A 22,128-nucleotide genomic window follows, 5' to 3' on the forward strand; every position below is an offset into this window, starting at 1 on the left:
ACTCCCTTTAGTAGACCAGGCTGGCCTTGAACTCACAGTGATCCACCTGCCTCTGCTTCCGGAGGGCTGGGATTAAAGGAGTGTACCACCACACCCAGCCCAATTTCTAAATTTATTTTATTTTATGTGTATGGGTATTTTGTTTGCATGCATATCTGGACCACATGAATGCCTATGCTCAAAGAGAATGCTGGGAGTAAGTGCTAGGAGCCACACCCAGGTCTGCTGGAACCAGCAACTGCTCTTAACCACTGAGCCATCTCTCCAGTCCCAGAGCATATGCTGCCACGCCCAGCTTGCCACTCTGCCTTTGCTCCACTATCATTGGCTCTGATCTTCTGAAACTGCAAGCCCCAACCAAGTTAAACACTTTCTTTTATAAGTTGCCTTAGTCATGCTTTTTTAAAATTTTATTTATTTATTTTTTTAAAAGATTTATTTATTTATTATATACACCCAAAGACGGTACCAAATCTCATGACGGATGGTTGTGAGCCACCATGTGGTTGCTGGGAATTGAACCTAGGACCTTTGGAAGAGCAAGCAGTGCTCTTAACCTCTGAGCCATCTCTCCAGCCCCCCTTATTTATTTACTTATTTATTTTATTTATTTATTTTTTTGAGACAGGGTTTCTCTGTGTATCCCAGTCCCAAAGTCTTCCACATTTCTCCAAAAGCCAGCGTGGTCGAGCCTGTCACAGCAATATCCCACTCCCGGTCCCAACTTCTTAGTTATTTTTCTATTTCTGTGATAAGATACCATGACCCGTCTGGTTGTGTTGGTGCACACTGGTAGGATTTGCTGAAGGAGGCAGAAGCAGGAGGATCACGCCTTTGAGGCCAGCCTGGGCTACACATTTAGCCAAGCTGTGGTGGTGCACGCCTTTAATGCCAGCACTCGGGAGGCAGAGGCAGGAGGATCGCTGTGAGTTCCAGGCCAGCCTGGTCTACAAAGTGAGTTCCAGGACAGCTGAGGCTACACATAGAAACCCTGTCTGGGGGGGTTGGAGGTGTGGGCAGGGGGAAGTAGTGGACTAATTTCTTTTTTTGTTTTGTTTTGTTTTTTGTTTTTCGAGACAAGGTCTCTCTGTGTAGCCTTGGCCATCCTGGACTCACTTTGTAGACCAGGCTGGCCTTGAACTCACAGCGATCCTCCTACCTCTGCCTCCCAAGGGCTGGGATTAAAGGCGTGTCCACGACGCCCAGCTGTACACAGGATTTAATAAAGTTAACCTTAGGTCAAGAGGCAGAGCAAGAAACCAGTTGACAGAGATTAAAGGGTAGGAGGGTCTTTGAGTTGAAGGGTATTTAAGACAGCATGCATAAGAAGGGGGCTTTTAGGCTTTTGGGCTTTGAGCTAGCAAGCCTTTGGCCTCGGGTTTTTTTGTGGTTTTTGTTGGTTTGTTTGTTTCCTCCACCGTCAGCTGAGCCTTTTGGGCCTTTTCCATCAAGATATGCCAGATCTGAGCAGGAAGGTCAGCTGGGTGCTTTCTCTGCCTCTCTGAGCTAGCCGGTGTTTACCCAGCATCTGGCTCCCGAGTCTTTATTGGTAAATGGAAGGATTTGGGATTTTCATTTTTTAATAACACCCCCTCTCTTCACATGGCCTGACTCAGTGTGGCCATCTTAACTCTTGACTTCCCAGATGTCTCTGCCTGTTTTCTCCCTTATTTATATTTATAATATAGTTCAAGGCCAGCCTGGTCTAGAAAGTGAGTCCAGGACAGCCAAGGCTACACAGAGAAACCCTGTTTCGAAAAAACAAAAACAAAAAAATTAAGTGGGGCAGTGGTGGCACATTCCTTTAATCCCAGCACTTTGGAAGCAGGTGGATCTCTGTGAGTTTGAGGACAGCCTGATCTACACAGTGAGTCCAAGGCAGTCAAGGCTACACAGAGAAACCCTGTCTACAAACAACAAACAACAAACAAACAAAGACAGTTGAATAAAGGGGGAAATGCCCTTAGGGCAAGATAGCCATCCAGCTATGCTTCCAACTTGTAAAACAAAGGAATTTATGGGGGGGAGGGTGGAAGCATGGTTTAAAACAGAGTTTCTCTGTATAGCCTTGGCTGTCCTGGACACACTTTGTAGACCAGGCTGGCCTCGAACTCACAGAGATCACCTGCCTCAGCCTCCCACAGTTCTGTGATTACAGGGGTCCATCACCGCACAAAGGAAATTTCTGCTCCTAAAAAGCAACAAAGAAAAGCTTATGCAAATGTGACTCTATGTGGGGCAGGCTCCCAGTCTTCGAAGCAGGCAGAACTTGGCGGGGTCATCAGCCTGCTTCTGACTTTAGAGTAATGAAGGGTACAAGTGGAAAGGGGTTCTGGAATCTCCCTCCATGGCTAAGGAGAGCCACTGAGGCTAGGCATGTGAAAGGGGTATCCCCGCATGGAGGCCCTGACGGGCCACTGTGTGACGCTGTGAAAGTGAAGCCTGGCTTGCGCTGGAGACCCCAAGAGGTTGGAGATGCCAGAGCCATAAGACACCTGCCAAGGAGAGCTGCAGACAGGGAGCCGAGTCAGTCCGAGGGGAAGTGTGTTGCGAACAGCAAGGCTGGGAGGGCGGAGCCTCCTGGGAGGGCGGAGCCATTTCAGACATCTGATTTCAGACGCGGAGCTACAGGATTTGGAGTTTGCCCTGCTAGGCTTCGGTTTGCTCTGGTGCAGCATTTTTTCCCTCTGCCCCCACTTCTCTTTTAGAATGGCAATGTACATTCTTTGTCATTGTGTATTGGAAGTGCGCACTTTGCTCTTTTATTTTGATTTTACAGGCGATACAGTGAAGAGAGTGCCTTGAACCTCATAAGAGACTTTGAACTTTGGGCTTTTCAACAGTTTAGACTATAAAAGACTATGGGGACCTTGCTGGACTGCTTGGATTTTGTATTATGATATGACCATAACCCCATGAGGGCCAAAGGCTGGACTGTGGTGGTTTGAATGAGAGCAATAGCTTGTAGGTTTGTATATTTGAATACTTTCTGTTGGCTTTGAGGTTTCAAAAGCAAAAAAAAAAAAAAAAAAAAAAAAAAAGCCCATGCCACTCCTAGTTAGTTCTCTCTCTCTCTCTCCAACTTACCAATCAAGACACAGGCTCTCAGCTGTCTCTGCCACCGCGCCTTTGCTCCACCAGCACAGACTCTAACCCTCAGAAACTGTGAGCCTCACACCAAATGCTCTCTTTATAAGCCGCCTTGGATATGGTGGTGTTTTCTCTCAGAAGTAGCCGAGACAACCAATAAAGCTGTTAAGAGCAACCACTGGTGTTCTCGCCAGTTGTGAGAAACTGAGAATTCTGTGTGGAAAGTCAGAAACTAACCAGTCCCACCGACATTTCCTCTCTTTGTCAGTACTGGACTTGAGCCGAGAGCCTCACTCCCCAGGGCCAGTGGCTCCATCACTGAGTCCCATCCTCAGCTTTGTTATTAAAATCAGATTTATAAATTTACTTGAAGAAGAGTGCAAGTGGCAGGCACTACATGTGTGTGGAGGTCAGAGCACAGCTGCAGAACGGATTCTCTCCTCCCATGGAGCCTCTGGGGATCCACTTCAGGCGTGGGGCACAGCAGCCCTAACCAGCTGAGCCATCTCCACAAAATGCACCTTTTAATTTTTTTAGACAAGTCTTGCTAATATTCAGCATTACTTGACCTCAAGTTTGAGCAAAAAATCAAGATCCTCCTGCTTCCGTCTTCCTCCTGAGTGCACTGTCATATCCAGACTGACTGACTGACTGACTTGTTCAATGGTGTGTGACAGCAGGGCATGGTGGTGCAGGCCTTTAATCCCAGCACTCCAGAGGCAGAGGCAGGTGGGTCGCTGTGAGTTCAAGGCCAGCCTGGTCTATAAAGCAAGTCTAGGACAGCCAGGGCTACACAGAGAAACCCTGTCTTGAAAAACAAAAAACAAACAGAAATGGTGTGTGACTAACCCTGGGATGGACAGACAGGCTTGCTATCTGTCCATAGTCAGTCTGGTAACTGTCATTTGAAGGCAAAGTTACCTAAAATTCAGTCAGCTATCTTAAGTGTGAAGTGTTTCTTTTTTTTTTTTTTTTTTTTTGGTTTTTTGGTTTTTCGAGACAGGGTTTCTCTGTGTAGCCTTGGCCATCATGGACTCGCTTTGTAGACCAGGCTGGCCTCGAACTCACAGCGATCCGCCTGCCTCTGCCTCCCGAGTGCTGGGATTAAAGGCGTGCGCCACCACGCCCGGCTTGTGAAGTGTTTCTTTTCAAACAAAAAACCTCACCTGGTTGTACAAGGTTCTGAAAAGTTGTAGTATGTAAATCCATTGGCTGCTTACCTCTCTGGCTCGAAGGAGCTTCGCTTTCTCAATCTTAGTGATGACCGCTTGTACTGACAGGGGCACTTCAAGTTTCGAGCTCGCTGAGGTGTCATGCCTGTCTTCAGGGTTTCTTTTGGTGGTGGCAGTTTCCTTTAGGTCGGTTTCTGAATTGGAGTCACTGTTGATATCATTTTGCCTTTTGGCAAACATTTTGAAAGTTTGGGTGATTTTTTTTTTTTTTTTGGACTTCTATTTTTCACAGAATATAGGCAAATGATAGTAAACGTCCATTAGAAAGCCGCAAGCCTAGTCTTGAGGTTGTGGCGAGCCCTCCTTGGACCAACTAGAAGCCTTCGAATGCTCACGTCTTGATGATGCTATTAATAGGCCCATTGTGACGCTGTCACCGACTTGGAAGGTTTAAGAATGTCCCCCTGTGTGTAAAGAACCAGGCATTCTATGTGCTGTGACCGTGGAGGGGGGAGGGGAGTGGAAGACTGCTAGCGGGGACGCTAAAGGGAAGAGAAGGCACAGGCCTGCAGGGAGGAACCTACATTCTAGCTGTTAGAACCGAGACCCAGTGTCCCCCATGGAGCCGTTGCCTCCTCCCTCTTCATGGGCTCTGCTGAAGCAGTTTAAGTCTGTAACTACAAGCTCCTCATGTGGCCCATGACGTTTCTAGCATTTGATAACTTAGAAGATATTTGGAAGAGCATCACAGTTTCCCTTACTATTGTTTTTTTCTTTTTTCTCCCCTCCCCACCCAAAGAGCCTGACAGAAGCTTGGGGGTTTCATAGCTGACTCACAAAATTGAAGGGCACATTAGAGGCTGCTCTGTACCCGACAAGAGGTGTGTGTGCCCCTTTGGGCAGCTCTGACCGCAGGGGAGGCTCTGGATTACAGGTGTGCGTGAGCATGCCTAGCCAGATGGCGTCAAATAAAGGAAAAAGCACTAGGAATAAAGTTGCGTCCCTTTTGTTCTTCTGCTGTCCTGTGTCAGAGGTCACGGCCATCCACCGTGAGCTGGGCACCCCCGGCCACAATTTATCTTTACGTAGCTCTGCTGTGCCTTTATGTGCTCCTAAACTTTACTGTACCGTGTGATACATTCTGTATTTTTTTAATTTCTTTTTGGTTTTTTGAGACAGGGTTTCTCTGTGTAGCCTTGGCCATCCTGGACTCACTTTGTAGACCAGGCTGGCCTCGAACTCACAGCGATCCGCCTGCCTCTGCCTCCCAAGTGCTGGGATTAAAGGCGTGCGCCACCACGCCCGGTTTACATTCTGTATTTTTAAAGAACGGCGAACGTATAGTTTAAACTCTGTACAAAAACTTCCTATGCTGAGCCCTTGTGAGGAAGGTTGTAAAATTAAGTCTTCTGTTCAGTCCTTGCGAGATTTGCATAGGACAGAGTTTAGGTGTCTTAGTTCACAGAGGAGCGAAGCCTGGGCGTGAGGAGGCTGTGTTTCTCTTTCCCTCCTTCCCTTCCGTGTAGTGCTGAGGGCTGAACACTGGGCCTCATGCAGGCTGCACAAGCTCTCCCCCGCTGAGCTATAGATGCTGCTCCACTCCCCTTTACCCTTATTTTTAGACAGTTCTTGGTAACTTATCCAGATTGGGCTTGATTTAACTCTATAATGCAGGCTGGTCTTGAATTAAAAAAAAAAAAAGTATATATATAATGTATATATATATATTTTTTCTTTCTTTCTTTTTTTTTTTTAAGCTAAAGTGCCCAGACCCCAGGTAGCTAGGATAAGGTGTGCTCTACTGGGCCCAGCAGTTGTCTTTTCAAGATAATAAACCTGTAGGGATCAAGTTAAGATGTCATTGACAGCTGGGTATGGTCCCTCCTACCTGTAATTCCAGTGCTTGTGTGCTGAGGCAAGAGGATTGCTGAGAGTTCAGGTTCAGCCTGGACACTACAGAATGAGACCATACCTTAAAAAATAAAAATAAAAAACAAAGCAAAAATCAAAACTAACCAAAAAAAAAAAAAAAAAAAAAAAAGAAAAAAAGAAAAAAAGAAAAGAAAAAGAAAAAAGCCCTTCGTCCTTTGTTTCCGCATGTCTCCCTAAATGGTCTGCACTGTGCCTCTGCCTCTGACATGCAGCTGGCCTGAGCGAGCTCCAATCGGCAAACTTCTCAGGACCAGACTCTGGTTCTGACTTTTGTACTTCTTGTTTAGGATGGTCTTCATTTAGAACAACAGGCCGAGTGGACCACCACCCCCCCGGGCCCCCCACCTCTTTTTTTTTTTTTCCGAGACAGGGTTTCTCTGTGTAGCCTTGGCTGTACTAGACTCACTTTGTAGACCAGGCTGGCCTCGAACTCACAGTGATCCACCTGCCTCTGCCTCCCGAGTGCTGGGATTAAAGGCGTGCACCACCACGCCCGGCCCCTGTCTTTTCTTATAAATCATAATTCTGATTTACCTACTCAGAAGGTTCAGACCTTCCCACTGTGCTGTTGTCAAATTATGAAAGCCTTAAACCCCTTTTTATTTTGCACAAAGGAAAGCAGAGCTTTTCTGGGAGCACACAGCCTCTCCTACTGAGCTAACGCAGCGCCATCTCTCATTCTTGTGTCTTTCTCGTGCAGCATGGCACTCATGAGCAGCTGCATGTGAAGCCTTTTAAAGGCGAGTTTGAGAGTCCTTCCCTTCCTCCTGGCAAGCAGTCAGCCAGGTACGACAGTGCTGCTGCAGTTATCCTAGGCCAAGGAGACCACAAGGCGCTAAGGAAAGACATGAAGAAGAGGGCTGTGAAGGAGTCGTGAGGAGAGCCGGACAGAGAGAGGGCATTTGATTGACCAAACAGGAAAGATATCCTGAGCCATGGCTTTGGAGGTAAGCGTTAATGTTTCTATCCCAGTGGGAAGGGGAGTCTAGTAACAGCTGAGATAAAAGCACTGGGAGTTGATTGGTGAGCAGATTAACGATGGTCTACAATGTAAGGTCAGCAACTTAACAGTGAGAGAAGTTTGGTATCCATGTGAGAAATGAGGAGCTTCTGGTGAGGCAAGGCAAAGGAGGCCAGCCTGGTCTACGAAGTGAGCCCAGGACCACCAAGGTTAACACCAGAGACCCTGTCTGGGTTATCACTTTTTTGTTTGTTTTCTGGAATTTGCTCTGTAGTCCTGGTTGGCTCTGAGCTCTCAGAGTTCACCTGCCTTTTCAATTCTGGGATTAAAGGCGAGTGCCACCATAGCCTGGCTTTAAAGGTGTTTTTTGTTGGGTTTGGTTTGGTTTTTCTGACAGGATTTCTCTTGTAGTCCTGGCTGTCCTGGCCTCACAGAGATCAGCCTGCTTCTGTCTCCGAGTGCTGGGATTAAAGGTGTGTCCCATAATGGTGTTTTTAAAAAAAATAATTGAAACCAGGCAAGGGTGGCAATGCCTTTAACCCCAGCACTCAAGGGCATCTGTGGGTTTGAGGCCAGCCTGGTCTACAGAGGGAATTCCAGGACAGCCAAGGCAACACAGAGAAACCCTGTCTCAAAAAGCCAGAAAATAAATTGATTTTGTAAAATATTAATTAAGCTCCTTCCCCCCCTCCTTTTCACTGTGTAGGGTGACAGTACATCTGGCAAACATAATTATTCAAAAATGTAATGTAGCTGGATGTGGTGGTGGTGCACGCCTTTAATCTCAGCACTGGGGAGGCAAAGACAGGCCAATCTCTCTGTGTTCGAGGCCAGCCTGGTCGACAAATCTACATACAGAGTCCTTGTCTACACCGAGTGTTCCGGGACAGCCCAGACTACACAGAGAAACCTTGAATCGAAAAACCAAAAATAAATAAACATACGTCGTAACAATAAAAGTGTTTGAAACTGGAGTAAATTAGACTGATAAACTCTAGTAAGAACAACTAATTAAAAATCTTCATAGTGTTTTATTTGAATATGAAATCACCAATAAAGATCTAGACTGATTATTACTACTACACCAGCGTCATTATGTTAATGAAGACCTGGTTCCAAGGGGGCCTGGGGCCAAGACCTATTAAAGTTTTGTCTAAAGGAATCTGGTCCTGTTACAGCGCTCCTTCAACAAGAATGGGCAGCGTGACAATCTATTCATTAGGGTCTTGTTCCGATTAGCTCATGCAAAATGCTTGGTACAGTACCGGGGACGTAGTGTGCAATTAATACAGCGCAGCTGCACTTTCCGGGGCGGCCACTCCCGCTCTCCTGCCCTCGTAAGCTTTTCCCGGGAGGCAGCAGGTTTTCAGCAGGGGCGGGCGACGAGTCGACGTCGCACCCCACCGCCTTTTATAGGGACCTAGGCCAGCAGGAGTGCGGCAGCCAGCGACTTGGTAAAAGGTAAACTGCGCCGGCGAGCGTCTTCCACGACCCAGGGCGCAGCGCCGTGCGGGCTCCGCCCACGCACGCGCGGTTACGCCGCCGGAGAGGGAGGAGCCAAAGCGGAGCCTGCAGCCGGCGGGCGGGCTCCCTTACCCCGGAAGCAGTTCCTCTCCGAAACCGGAAGCAGTTGTTGCTTCCAGGGAGGCGGGCCCGGGCGGGTCAGGGCGCAGCGGCTGACGGCGGGGGAGGAGCCGGGTCCACTGCCGGGTGGAGGGGCAAGGCGAGTGTCCTTATCCTACCGACCGGGGCCCGGGCCTGGGAGCCAGCTGGAGTCGCGGCAGCGTGGGCGATCGGGCCGAGCGGAGGCAGACATGTTGCTCTTCGTTGAGGTGCGTGGCTCAGGCCGCCCGGTCCGGCGCTGAGGCGCGCTGAAGTGTTGGGGGCGCGGGCCGGTCCCACCGCCATGTGACTGCCCAGGCCGCCCGCGCCGCGGGACCCGCCGAGAGGCTGACACAGCACCTGGGCCGTGCAGGCCCGCGGCCCCGCCGTGCGCTCCTGAGGAGGCTGTGGGGGGCGGGGCGGGGGCGCCGAGGCCCGGGGCGGCGGGGAAGGGAAGGCGGCGGCGGCGGCGGCGCGGGGCTGAGGTGGCGTGAGGAGCCGCGGGCAGAGCACCGCGTCCCATATGGAGGAGGCGAGCGGGGGCGGGGGGCGGAGTCTGCGGGGAGAGGGCGGCCAGGTGGGCGCGCTCGGGCTGAGGGAGGCCTCGCGGGGCCGCGTGGGACGGGGCGAGCAACATGTGGGGCCGGCGGGAGGAGCGGGATTTTTGTTCGGTTGGCCCGCGGAGGGACGCGGTTTTGGAAGAGCATAGGAAGCCCCCCCCTTGCCCTCCCCCCTTCCCCGCCCCCCCCCCTTGCCCTCCCCCCTCCCCGCCCTCCCCCCTCCCCCACGGACCCCCTCAAGCTTTTCTGAAATTTTGTTCGGTCCCCGGTCCCCAGCTCTGGAACGTTCTGTGGGGGAAAGCGAGTTCGTCTGAGCGGCGGAGCCCTGTAGGGGTCGGGAGCCTTGAAAGGCACCGCTCTGACCTCTGTAAAAGTTACTCGGGCTGCGGTTGCGTGCTGCGGGCTCCTTCCGCGGACCTGTTAAGAGCCCTTTGCGGGGAAAATGGCAAAGGAGGAGAGGAACTCAGGGGAAAGCCGGGCTGCTTGCTTGTTTGTGGCTTTTTTGTGGTGCCGTTGTTTCGGTGGAAATATTCTTGTTTCCTTGGCCCGTCCTGTTTGAGATTCCACAAGAGTAGTGATTGCCTCCCGTAAGCAAATAACGAAGCTTAATTTCTCTCATTTCTGCCCCGTTGTGCTCAGCGAGCATCAGCTGACTGGCTGGCAAATGCTTTGAGTAGATTCCAGATCATATTGTTCTTACATTGTGAAAACGTCAATCCAGCAAAGCTGCAACTTTGCAACTTGGCATTTGTTAACTGCGCCCGTAAAAAGGATCTTTTCACGAGGGAAGGAATCACAGGTTGGCGAGTGGACTGGGAAGCTGGGGCCAACTTACGGCGGGGAGGGTGTTTTGAGGTGGCGGTGCTGGCGGAAAGTAAAGAAGCGGTTTTTTTGTTTTTTTTTTCCTTTTTCCTTCGTGTATGTTCGTTGTGCTTAGCACTATGTTCCATAAGGACATTTCCACAGACATGTGTTCTGTGTTTTAAGCAAATTCCTCCTTATATCCCTAAAGGGAAAACTCTCATTTTCACCCTCTACTGTTCTACCTTTTACCCTTCCTTGGTGTTTATGTTGATAAGTTTGGGATTCTTAAATTAGGCATTAATGACGCTTTATTAGCGTATGCCCAAGTTTAGAAATATCTGTTCATTTGAATATTTGAAGCAGACCACTAAAAGTTTTGAAACCAATGAACTCATCTTTCTGTTCATTTTTAAAAATTTTAAGCCGGGCGTGGTGGCGCATGCCTTTAATCCCAGCACTCGGGAGGCAGAGGCAGGCGGATCGCTGTGAGTTCGAGGCCAGCCTGGTCTACAAAGTGAGTCCAGGATGGCCAAGGCTACACAGAGAAACCCTGTCTCAAAAAAACCAAAAAAAAAAGAAAAAAAAAATTTTAAATTACCTTATTTTTCTTTAACAGAATAAGTAATCAGGCTTTATTGTGGGTAGGGCTAGGGCGTTTGTTTGTCTTTGGAATTACTGCGCTGTGCAAATATTGGAGGGTTGGTTTGTTTGTTTGGTTTTCGAGTTAGGTTTCCAACATAGCCCAGGCTGTTCTGGGATTCCCTCTGTAGACGGCTGTCCTGGAAATCAGAGCTCTGCTTGCCTCTGCCTTGGAGGTGCTGGTATTAAAGGTGTGTGCCACCAGCTAATATTGAAGGTTTTAAGAGGAGAGACATGTAGTGACAGAGCAGACTACATAAAAGATTATTAAGTCAGTTTGATGTGAATACAATTTCCAAAATGAGTTTCAAATTGATTGGCTTTTATTAAAAAGTGAAATTTACTGGTATGTTCATTATTTAGTGTTTTTGCTAGGCCCTTTTCTGTTTCCAAAACAAAATTACAATGTTTTTACAGTGGAGGGAAGAAGTTGAGAGGTTAATGAACTCAATAAAGTAAAGGCAAAGAATTTAGATCAAAGTCACTCTAATGTTCAGCCAGGCATATTTCCGGAATTTAGACCTGTCTCTGCCTCCCAAAGCGCTGGGATGGAAGGTATGCGTACACCTCTTACACCATGCTCAGCTAATGAATATTGAGGCTGAATTTTTACTCTGTTTCTCACTAAACTACTATGTAAATTTAGTTGATATCCCCATTAGTCTTTTTTTTTTTTTGGTTTTCGAGACAGGGTTTCTCTGTGTAGCCTTGGCCATCCTGGACTCACTTTGTAGACCAGGCTGGCCTCGAACTCACAGCGATCCGCCTGCCTCTGCCTCCCGAGTGCTGGGATTAAAGGCGTGCGCCACCACGCCCGGCTTCCATTAGTCATTTTTTTACTCAGTTTATCTTTTTTCATATGTAGTTTATTGAAAAGTAGTGTCTTAAAATATACTGAAACCAGAGCGAATTCCAGGACAGCTAAGGCTACACAAAGAAACCCTGTCTCAAATTCACCCCCCCCCCCAATAAATAAATATATATTAAAACCAATCAGTGTGAGGCAGTGGTGGCACACTCCTTTAATCCCAGCACTGGGGAGGCAGAGCAGGCGGATCTCTGTGAGTTTGAGGCCAGCCTGGTCTACAGAGTGAGCTCCAGGACAGCCAAGGCTACACAGAGAAACGCAGTCTGGAAAAACCAAAACCTTATTTGTCTACTATATAACAATTTTAAGATATTTTGATATTGTTGTTCAATATAATTGGCTTATGTGATTTTATATATTTCAGAAATTAAAATGATTTGCGTGCGTGCCTGTGTGCTGCCACTCTACAGAGTCATTTCTCCCCTTCCACCTTTCTGTGGGTTCTGGGGCTAAAAAAAGATCAGAGATCTGCCTGCCTCTGCCTCCCAAGTGCTGGGATTTAAAGTGTGCATGACTGACTACCAGGCCTGGTGCAGCACTAGGGAGGCAGAGGCAGGTGGATCTCTGAGTTGGAGGACAGCCAGGGCTACACAGAGAACCCTGTCTCAAATAAATAAAAATATGTGCACCACTAGTGCCCAGCTAGTGAACATAGAGGCTGAGATGTGATTATTTTGGAGGGGGGAGAGCAAGTAAGCATGTAAATGAAAGGAAACTGAGGAAAACACCTGAGAATGGGAGGGGTTACAAAGCTTCTCTCCTACCACAGTGTGGGCTCCAGGCTTCAAAGAGGGTTAGGCTTAGCAGCTAGTTGTTTACCCACTAAGCCATTTTGCTGGCATTCACATTGTAATGTGGTACTACATCCACCTCCAGAACTCTTCATCTAATTTTGTGAACTTGAAACTGAAGAGACTGCTCATTGGCTGCTACCCTTCCATCCACCCAGGTTCAGTTCCTACTACCCCAGCTCCAGAGAATCTAGTGCCCTCTGCTGGCCTCTGAGGGCACAGAGGTATATAAATAAATAAAAGCAAACCGTGAAAGAAATTCTGAACACATTAAACAGTAATTCCTCATTTTCTTTTTTCCTCATATTTTACAAAATTTGAAACATACAAGCCTTTTCTACCCTAGGTTTAATGCCTTTTTAGATAGTAGCATATAGAGGTGATTAGCACTGTGTGCTGTGAGAGTGTGTGCTTTAACCTCATGGATGGAGCTCTGTGACTGTGGGACCAGCGTGCTCTCCATACGGCCAGGCCTATGGAGAGAGACCCTGTCTCAACAAACAAAGAAGGTGTGGAGTGCTTTATCGTGTTATACCTTTTGTCCCAATACAGTACTCAGTTTTTTGGGTTTGTTTGTTTCAGTTTTACTTAGAGTTGTTAGATATCATTGAAAATCAATGCGTGGGTGCGAATGTGTAGGCTTGTTGTTGTTTTTACCTCACTCCTCATGTACTCATTTGTATAAATTATATGTGTGCATATGTGCATGCTGTGGAAGCCAAGCTGGTTGTTGAGTATCTTCCTCAATTGCTTTTTACCCTTTGTTTCTCTGTGTTTCCTTGGCTGTCCTGGACTTGCTTTGTAGACCAGGCTGGCTTCAAACTCAGAGATGCGCCTGCCTCTGCCTCCCTAGTGCTGAGATTAAAGGTGTGTGCCACCTTGTCTGGTCAATTTTTGTTTGTTTGTTTGTTTTTTTGTTTGTTTGTTTGTTTTGTTTTTGAGACAGGGTTTCTCTGTGTAGCCTTGGCCATATTTTTTGTTTTTTTGTGTAGGCGTTGGCCATAGGTCTCAAGTCTTCATGCTTGCTTGGACAAGCACTCCACTGACTAAGCTGTCTTCCTAGCCCCAAAGTTAATTTTTTTAAAAAAGAATAATTTGGAGGAAGAAAGTGCCTGAGCAAATTGTGAATATATTTAGTCTTAATTTTTTGTAGTATGGGCCATTGTACCTGAGCCTTTACATGTTATGTTGAGCGGGTGTTCAGGCACTAAGCAGCCCAACCTCTTTATTGTGAGAAGCTTGCCAAGAAACATTATACATAAATATAGCTATGGCTTAGGAACAGATGGTTGTTGTTTGTTTGTTTGTTTTGTATTTCAAGACAGGGTTTCTCTGTGTAGCCTTGCCTGTCCTGGACTCCCTTAGTAGACTAGGCTGGCCTCGAACTCATGGTGATCTGCTTGCCTCTGCCTCCTGAGTACTGGGATTAAAAGTGTGCATCACCATGCCTGGCAAACAGATGGGTTTTTGAATATTTATTAGAAACATACAAAATGTAAAAATTTTAATGTAAACACTGCTATACAGAGTGGCCCCAAATTGGAATGAGATGGCTAGGCTGGTAAATGCCTTGGCTGCTCTTCCCAAAGATCTGGGGTTGATTCTCAGCACTTAGATGATGCAGCCAGCTGTAGCTCTAGTCATGCAAGTCACCGGATCCTGGGCCCCTTCATCTGGCCTCTGGGTACTACATGCCCGGTGCACAGATATGTATGGAGGCAAAGCACCCATATGAACAAAATAGATTAAGTGAAATTTTCAAGGAAAGATACAAAAGAATTCCTTGGTCCTTCAGATTATAGTTTGCAAATAGCAAGTTACTGAGAATCCTGATAGTAGTCATTTTAGATTTGTCTGGGCTGTCTGCTGCCTCCATATTTCTTTCCAGTTAATGAAAGTAAACATTTTGGTAAACATTTGATAAACATTTCAAGTCTGTAATTTTCGCTTTCTACCTTGGAGCTTAAGGTAGGATTTTGCTGTAGTTGCAAATAGAGTCTTAAGTCTGTTGCAGAGAGGTATGGGGCTGAGGATGTTGAGAGACTCCAGGTATTTATGGTATAAAAAAGATTTCCTTCTTTAGCTATCCTTAATGGAAAATGGAAAGTGACTCTTTGACACTGACATTTATTTCCTTGTGGTTTCCTTAACTTTTGTTTTCTAGAAAACTTACTATGAAGTGTTGTGCACTGCTACTTTTTACAAAGACTTGGGAATTATTGCCTCAAATGTCACTGCAGGTGGTAAACTGAACCTCAACAAAACTTCAACCTCAGATTCTTATTTGTAATTTTTTCCTATCTTTCTGACATGGTTATATTTATGGTGTTTCTATAATAAGCATATGTAAGAGTTAAAAGGATACAAATGAAATAAAATTCGGCTAGCAGGCTTAGGGGCCTTTAATTCTAGCACCCAGGAGGAAGAGGCAAGTGGATCAGTGAGGTGAGGCCCGGCTCTGAGGCCCTGGATTCAGTCTCTTTTACCACAAAAAGAGGTAGTGTTGTGATCACCAGGAGTCCTGGTTACCTGACAACAGGAGGATTGCCTGAGCCTAGACAGATGAGAGCAGCCTGAGCAACATAACGGGCTCTCTCCAAAACAATGAAAACTGGACTCTTGACCAGACAGATTAACTGTGCTTAGACTTGATTACTTTCCAGTTCTGTGCCTTTGGGCAAGTTATTTAGCATTTCTTTCTCAGTTTCCTTTTCTGTAAAGTGAGGACTATCCTAATGGTGTGTCATACCTATGGTAAAGTTACTAAGAGGAATGACAAGATACAACATACAACATTATGTGAGCGCCTGCTACCTCGGTGCGTTTCATGCTCATTTGAAGGTTACAAAAAGTTTGTTAGCTTAACATTATATTTCAGAAATTAAAAGAGGGCGGGGGAAGGCTTTACTGGCTGGAGAGATTGCTCAGCAGATAAGAGCACTGGTCCCCCAAAAAGAATTCTTTTTCTTTTTTAAAAAGATTTATTTATTTATTGTGTATACAGCATTTTGACTGCATGTATGCTTGCAAGCCAGAAGAGGGCACTAGATCTCATCATAGATGGTTGTGAGCCACCATGTGGTTGCTGGGAATTGAACTCAAGACCTTTGGAAAAACAGACAGTGCTCTTAGCCTCTGAGCCATCTCTCCAGCCCTAAAAAAAGGAATTCTTTGGTAGGACTCTCTAGTCATATTTGATAAAATGGTATGTGGTTTTCGTTTTTTGTTTTTCTTTTCTTAGCAGTTATTCAGTCAGATTTTTGGTTTTTATTTTTTAGATTTATTTTATGTGTGTGACTGTTTTGCCTGCCTGTTTGTGTGGACCATGTGCATGCCTGCTTTTCTTGGAGAACAGAAGAAGTTAAGCTGTCCCCTGCATTTGCAGTTACAGATGCTTGTGAGCCAGAGACAGAACCAGGGGTTTCCACAAAAATAAAAAGTGATCTTAAATGCCAAGACATATCTGTAGCCCCTATCTTTTGGGGTAGGGAGGGACAGTGTCTCTTTAGATTAGGCTGGCCCTTGGACTCCTAAGGACAACTGAACTGATGCTTTTGCCATATGCTGTGATATCGGTTGTATATCCTGTGTCTGGCTTTAAAAAAAAATTTCCCCCCCTGTAAGTACTTAAAGTGTGAAGTTGTCAGATTCCCTAGAACTGGAGTTAGAGACAGATGTGAGCTGCCATGTGGGTGCTGGGCACTGAACCCAGGTCCTCTGGATGGACACCTAGTGTTCTTATCCCCCGAGCCATCTCTTCAGCACCCACTCCCCCTTAAAGGTCTTTAATATGTCTTGGGAGTCCTGTTTCTGATAATAAATATAAAAGTAAAAAAAAAAAAATGTGTGTTGCATATTTATGATAACTTTCCCTGTTACCTTTTTACCTTAAAAGTAGTATCTCTTAGAAGACAATTCGGGGCTGGAGAGATGGCTCAGCGGTTAAAAGCACTGTCTGTTAATCCAGATGGCCATGAGTTCAATTCCCGGTAACCACATGGAGGCTCACAGCCAGCTATAATGTGATCTGATGCCCTCTTTTAGTGTACATGAAGACAGTGCGCTCATATACATAAAATAAATAAATAATAATTTTTTTTAAAGAAGATGATTCAAAAATTAGATGTCTTCCTTTCTTCTTCAGTGAGTATTTTGCATAAAAATGAAACAAAGATTGGGACTATTCTTGGATTCTCTAGGAGTGACATACATTACCTCAAAATAGTGGTGATGGGGAGAAGTGAGAGGACAGTTCATGTCTGTGTTAGGGATAGTTTGGTTATTTTGTGTAGTAGCTATGCTGACAAGGCAGGTTGTATATGTTGGCAGTGACTGGCAGCAGTTTCAGTGTCCGTCCTGACAGGTTAGTCTGTTAACCCTGTATTATATAACTGCAGCCCCAGTGCCTTACTTCTGTGGAATTTTTGTTGATCTTTTCATTTCTGAGGCAGGATCTTTCTTTTTCTGTAGACCAGACTGACTTGGACTCAGGGTGTAGTCAGGGCTGCTCTTGTGGCCCCATCACGCTTCAGCCCACCCCACCATTGTGTGTGTGTGTGTGTTTGGTTTTCTTTTGTTTTTCCTAGACAGGGTCTTTGTGTAGCCCTGGCTGTCCTAGACTCACAGTGATCTGCCTGCCTCTGCCTCCCAAGAGCTGGGATTAAAGGCATAGGCCACCATGTTTTTTGTTTGGTTGGTTGTTTTCTGTTTTTGAGACAGGGTCTTTACTGCGTAGCCCAGGCTGTCCTCCAACTCCTAGTCTTCTATCTCAGTCTACTGAGTTCTAGAAGTTTGTACAGGCATTACAGGAGTGAACGCATAGTAGGGCAGCATAGGAACTGTTTTATTTCTTCACCATTTTGGCTTTTAAAAACAGAATCTAGTTTTGGTTGGCTTGGAATTAATTCCCTCTGTTGTGCCTACTGGTCATAAGCTCAGGGCAGTGTCTCCTGCCCCCGCCCCGTGAGTGCTAGAGTTACAGGCCCAGCCATCACGCCTCCTGCCTGCAGAGCAGACATTGTAAGCTGCTACCACCATCATCTGACAAAATTGATTTCTAAAGCATTAGACCTTTTTTTTTTTTTTTTTTTTTCCTTTTTTGAGACAGGGTTTCTCTGTGTTAGCCATGGCCATCCTGGACTGAGTTTGTAGACCAGGCTGGCCTCGAATTCACAGTGATCCGCCTGCCTCTGCCTCCTGAGTGCTGGGATTAAAGGTGTGTGCTACCATGCCCAGCTTTAGACCTTTTTTTGGGGGGGGGGTGTCCAATTTATTGGGTCTTTGTTAGCATTGTCTAACTTTATAAATTCATTGTGGATTAACACAAAAGAGTTTCTTACGCTGCTTAGCAAGAACAGTTTTTCCAGTTGGGATGTCTTTTAATTTAAGTTTCTTGGTTTTTCGAGACAGGGTCTCTCTGTGTAGCCCTGGCTGTCCTGGACTTGCTTTGTAGACCAGGCTGGCCTCGAACTCACAGCGATCCGCCTGCCTCTGCCTCCCGAGTGCTGGGATTAAAGGCGTGCGCCACCACGCCTGGCTTAATTTAAGTTTTATATGCATCATTCTACATTTGTTTGTTTGGTTTTTGAGATGGGATCTCATGTAACCTAGGCTGGCCCAAAACTTACTGTATAATGAACGCTGACCTGTAACTCTTAATCTTCCTGTCTGTACCTTCCCAGTGCTAGGATTACAGCTTTGTGCCACCCCACCTGGCTTTGAGTATACATTTTTTGGTTGAAAAGTAATCTTGCCAAATATTAAAAAAAAGATGTGTGTTAATAGTGAATATGTATAAGTTTCTTTTTCTTTATATACATTTTAAAACATCACATTATATACCATACATAAAATCAGGCTGATTTGCTTGTCAACTTTACCATGAAAGGTAGCCTTAAGTATGGGAAAATATAGAAAACCATCAAAAATTGAATAAAAAATGCTATTGCCTAGGGGTAACCAGTAATACTATTTGTTTTAGTCTCTACAATCTTTCTTTTTTTGTTTGTTTCTTTGTTTGATTTTTGTTTTTCGAGACAAGGTTTCTCTGTGTAGGCTAGGCTGGCCTTGAACGCACCGAGATCCACCTGCTTCTACCATCTACAGTCTTTCCTGTACGTGTGCATTGTTCTCATACAACTGAAGGATTTTTTTTCCTTATCGTATTGTTTTTTTTTTTTTTTTTTGAGACAGGGTTTTGCTGTGTACCCTTGGCTGTCCTAGACTGGTTTTGTAGACCAGGCTGGCCTCCCAACTCACAGAGATCTGCCTGCCTTTGCCTCCCGAGTGCTGGGACTATAGGTGGGGCCCACTGCTCCTGACTATAATATCATGTCATTGAAGATCACTCAAAGGAACTCAAGTAAAAGATCGGTTCATTAGAAGAGTACAAGAAAAATTCATGAAGTAATATAAGAAAGACAGCCAAGGCCTAGAAACACACACAAAAATTAATAAAGAAAAGAGAAAAAAAAATAGGGAAAAGGCTATTAAGACAATGCAGTAGTCAGGGCATTTGCTTCTAAGCCTGACTACCTGAGTGTGACCCCCCCAGGATGCACATATGCTTGAGAGAGAGCCAGCTCTTCCTCCATATTATCCTCTGATCTCACATAGAGTACATAAATACATAAATATAATTTTAAAATTGGAAGGGGGTGGGAGAGGACCTGGGTTTTGTTCCCAGCACCCACATAAGGCAGCACAGAACCTCCACTGGCGCCAATTCCAGGGAATCCAGTGCCCTCTGGCCTTCCTGGGAGCCTATCTTTACACCACACAGACATGATACGCATAAACTCATGCAGCCTCACTAATAAAAATAATAAATCATAAGTAATAATAAAAAGCACCAAGCAGATCACTGTTTTTGACTTAAGATATAATTTCCATTAAGTCTGCCACTACTTAGTAAAAAAATTGATATATTCTGAAATTTGTTATAAATAAGTAAAAGCATTGCTTTAGATACAGGAATAATTTAAATAAAATTTATATTTTCAGGTAAGATGGAGTGAGATAGTATTTATTTTTAAATTTTTTGTTATTTTCAGATACTAGCCCAGCAAGACCTCAAACTTGTTATATAGTTCATGTCAGTGTTGAACTTCTGACCTCTTGCCTCTAGCTACCAAGTGTGGGGTTATAGGCACGTGCCTCCACCTGCTAAGGCAGTGTTTTAAGAAAGGCTGGGTGTGGTAGTACACACTTTTAAGCCCAGAGTCAGGAGGTACAGGCAGGCAGATCTCTTGAGTGCTAGGTCAGCCAGCCTGTGCTACAAGAAAAGTGTTTTGTAGAGGAACATTTTTAATTCATAGGTTGCCGTTTTCATATTGAAAATCTGAAATACTTATTTCAGATCAACTACTTTTAAGATGTTCTGTCTTTGGGGGCTGGAGAGATGGCTCAGGGGTTAAGGGCACTGACTGTTGCTCCAGAGGTCCTGAGTTCAATTCCCAGCAACCACATGGTGGCTCACAACCATCTATAATGTGACCTGGTGCCCTCTTCTAGCCTGTAGGTGTATATGCAGGCAGAGTACTGTATACATAATAATAAATAAATAAAATCTTTAAAAAAAAAAAAAAGATTTTCTGTCTTCAAGTAGATACAACATTGGCTTGATATGGAGGTCCACACTTGTAACCCTGATACTTGGGACATAGACAGCGACTGACGGCAACTTGTGCTGCAGACCAACTTGAACTGCACATTAGAGACCCCTGGAGGGGAGGCAGGGCCAATAGCTAGGTACTGTTTACCTGTTAGGTTTTTGTTTTTCAATGGTAAGTAATAGAAAAGCCTTTTGGTCTAAATTTACACAGATCTTTGATTGTTTAGCAGGTGACATCTAAGGGCACTGGCTTAAATCCTAATGCCAAAGTATGGCAAGAAATTCCTTCTGGAAATCCGGATGGCACTCCTGTGACTGAAAGTTCTTGGCATGAAACTGCAGCTACATCTGGGTCTCACCCTGACAGTAAGTCTTAACTATGATTGAGTTACATTTTGGCTTAATATATCATCAGATCAACTCAGACAACTTTGAGGTGGCCTTTGGTTATTTGATGTGTTGGTTAACATTTTGTTCCTGAACAAAATACCTAAGAAGAGGCAACTTTTTGTTTGTTTGCTTGCTTGCTTGCTTGTTTTTCCAGACAGAGTTTCTCAGTGTGGCCTTGGCGGTCTTGCACTCATTTTGTAGACCAGGCTAGAAGAAAACTCAACTTGACTCTTGAGGTTTCAGTTTATAGTAACCCGGTCCCATCACTTTGGGCCTTTCTGGAGGCGGGATATCATGACTGGGAGTCTTCCTGGTGGGACAGAGTTGTTTATGTCTTGGGGCCAGGAAACCAAAGGATCTGAGAGACCTGCCTCCACAAAGCTCCTCCCTTCAATTAGGTGCCACCTCTTTTTTTTAAGATTTACTTATTATGTATACAATGTTCTGCCTGCATGTACTCCAGAACTAGATCACGTTATAGATGGTTGTGAGCCACCATGTGGTTGCTGGGAATTGAACTCAGGGCCTTTCGAAGAGCAGCCAGTGCTCTTAAACCTCTGAGCCATCCATCTCTTCAGCTCCTAGGATTATGAGCTTCTGGGCAGATTGATTCATGAGTGGAGCTGGTCACCATTTTACTAGTCACATGTATCAGAGTTCACCTTTAACATTGCTGCACAGGGCCAATCTTTTATCTGAGCACTTGGGAGGGCTTTTCAGATCCAGACAAAGATTTGATGAAGTGTATTTGTGAATGTTTATCATATAGTTTGTATGATTCTTTTTCATACCTTACATGAGTAGTCAGTAGTTTCAAGTAGTGTGTCTGTTTTTGGGTCAGCATCTAGCCAATGGGTAGCATGTTCTTTCTTTCTTTCTTTCTTTCTTTTTTTCTTTTTTCTTCTTTTTTTCCTCGAGACAGGGTTTCTCTGTGTAGCCTTGGCTGTCCTGGTCTCACTTTGTAGACCAGGCTGGTCTCGAACTCACAGCGATCCACCTGCCTCTGCCTCCCAAGTGCTAGGATTAAAGGCGTGCGCCACTATGGTTGGCCATTTATAATTTCTTACAAGATTAGTTTGGGCCTGTTATCATGGCCTGTATTAACTCACTGGGCTTGGGCAGCCAACCTCATGAACTTATTCCCTTCATCTGCAGAATAGAAATAATGAAAAGTAATAGCTAACCATAGTGTGTTTTGAGGAAAGTAAGCAAAGAATTATACAACAGTTGGATACGTAGAATGATGACTTATCCGTAATGTTTAAAACTCCTTGTCTTCCTTCAGAAATGATTCTTACCTTAGCCACGGGATATTTTCCCCAACTTTGTTCTTTGAAATGATTCAGAGTTACTGAAGGCGGATTTAAATAAGTCCTGTTTACTGTCAATACCCTTTCTTGACAACAGGTAATACAGAACTTTCAGAAGATATGTGTAAGGAATATGAAATAATGTATTCTCCATCTTGTGAAACCACAAGAAATACTACAGACATTGAAGAGTCAGCTGATGGGATGATCTTAGGACCCGAAGATCTGAGTTACCAACTATACGACGTTTCTGGTAACCTTTGCTGTTTTATTGCTAGAATGAGGGTTTAGTATCCTTGGTTCCCCATCATTTCGATGAACCTGACATCGATCAATTTGTTTTCATTTTTGAAAAAGAAGCTTATGTCAAACAGCTATTAGGTAATTATTAAAAGTG

General features: G+C 45.2%; 2 protein-coding genes across 4 annotated transcripts in view; one reads left to right on the forward strand and one right to left on the reverse strand.

Moving 5' to 3' along the window:
• Positions 1 to 4,502, reverse strand: part of Fam186a (family with sequence similarity 186 member A) — a 46,668-nt gene extending 42,166 nt beyond the window's left edge. Inside the window, exon 1 of the mRNA XM_051159391.1 lies at positions 4,311 to 4,502. Coding sequence (XP_051015348.1) covers positions 4,311 to 4,502 — 192 coding nt within the window. The remainder of the gene's footprint in view (positions 1 to 4,310) is intronic.
• Positions 4,503 to 8,818: 4,316 nt separating this feature from the next.
• Larp4 (La ribonucleoprotein 4) overlaps positions 8,819 to 22,128 on the forward strand; it is a 42,446-nt gene continuing 29,136 nt past the window's right edge. The window contains exons 1-3 of one of the 3 annotated variants that reach the window (XM_051160347.1): positions 8,819 to 8,987; positions 20,259 to 20,397; positions 21,829 to 21,984. In XM_051160347.1, the coding sequence (XP_051016304.1) occupies positions 8,970 to 8,987; positions 20,259 to 20,397; positions 21,829 to 21,984 (313 nt within the window). In that variant the 5' untranslated portion in view covers positions 8,819 to 8,969. The remainder of the gene's footprint in view (positions 8,988 to 20,258; positions 20,398 to 21,828; positions 21,985 to 22,128) is intronic. The other 2 variants (XM_051160345.1, XM_051160346.1) reach the window with 2 other exon arrangements.

The sequence above is a fragment of the Acomys russatus genome, chromosome 17 (assembly GCF_903995435.1).
Source record: "Acomys russatus chromosome 17, mAcoRus1.1, whole genome shotgun sequence".
In the NCBI taxonomy this organism is placed as follows: domain Eukaryota; kingdom Metazoa; phylum Chordata; class Mammalia; order Rodentia; family Muridae; genus Acomys; species Acomys russatus.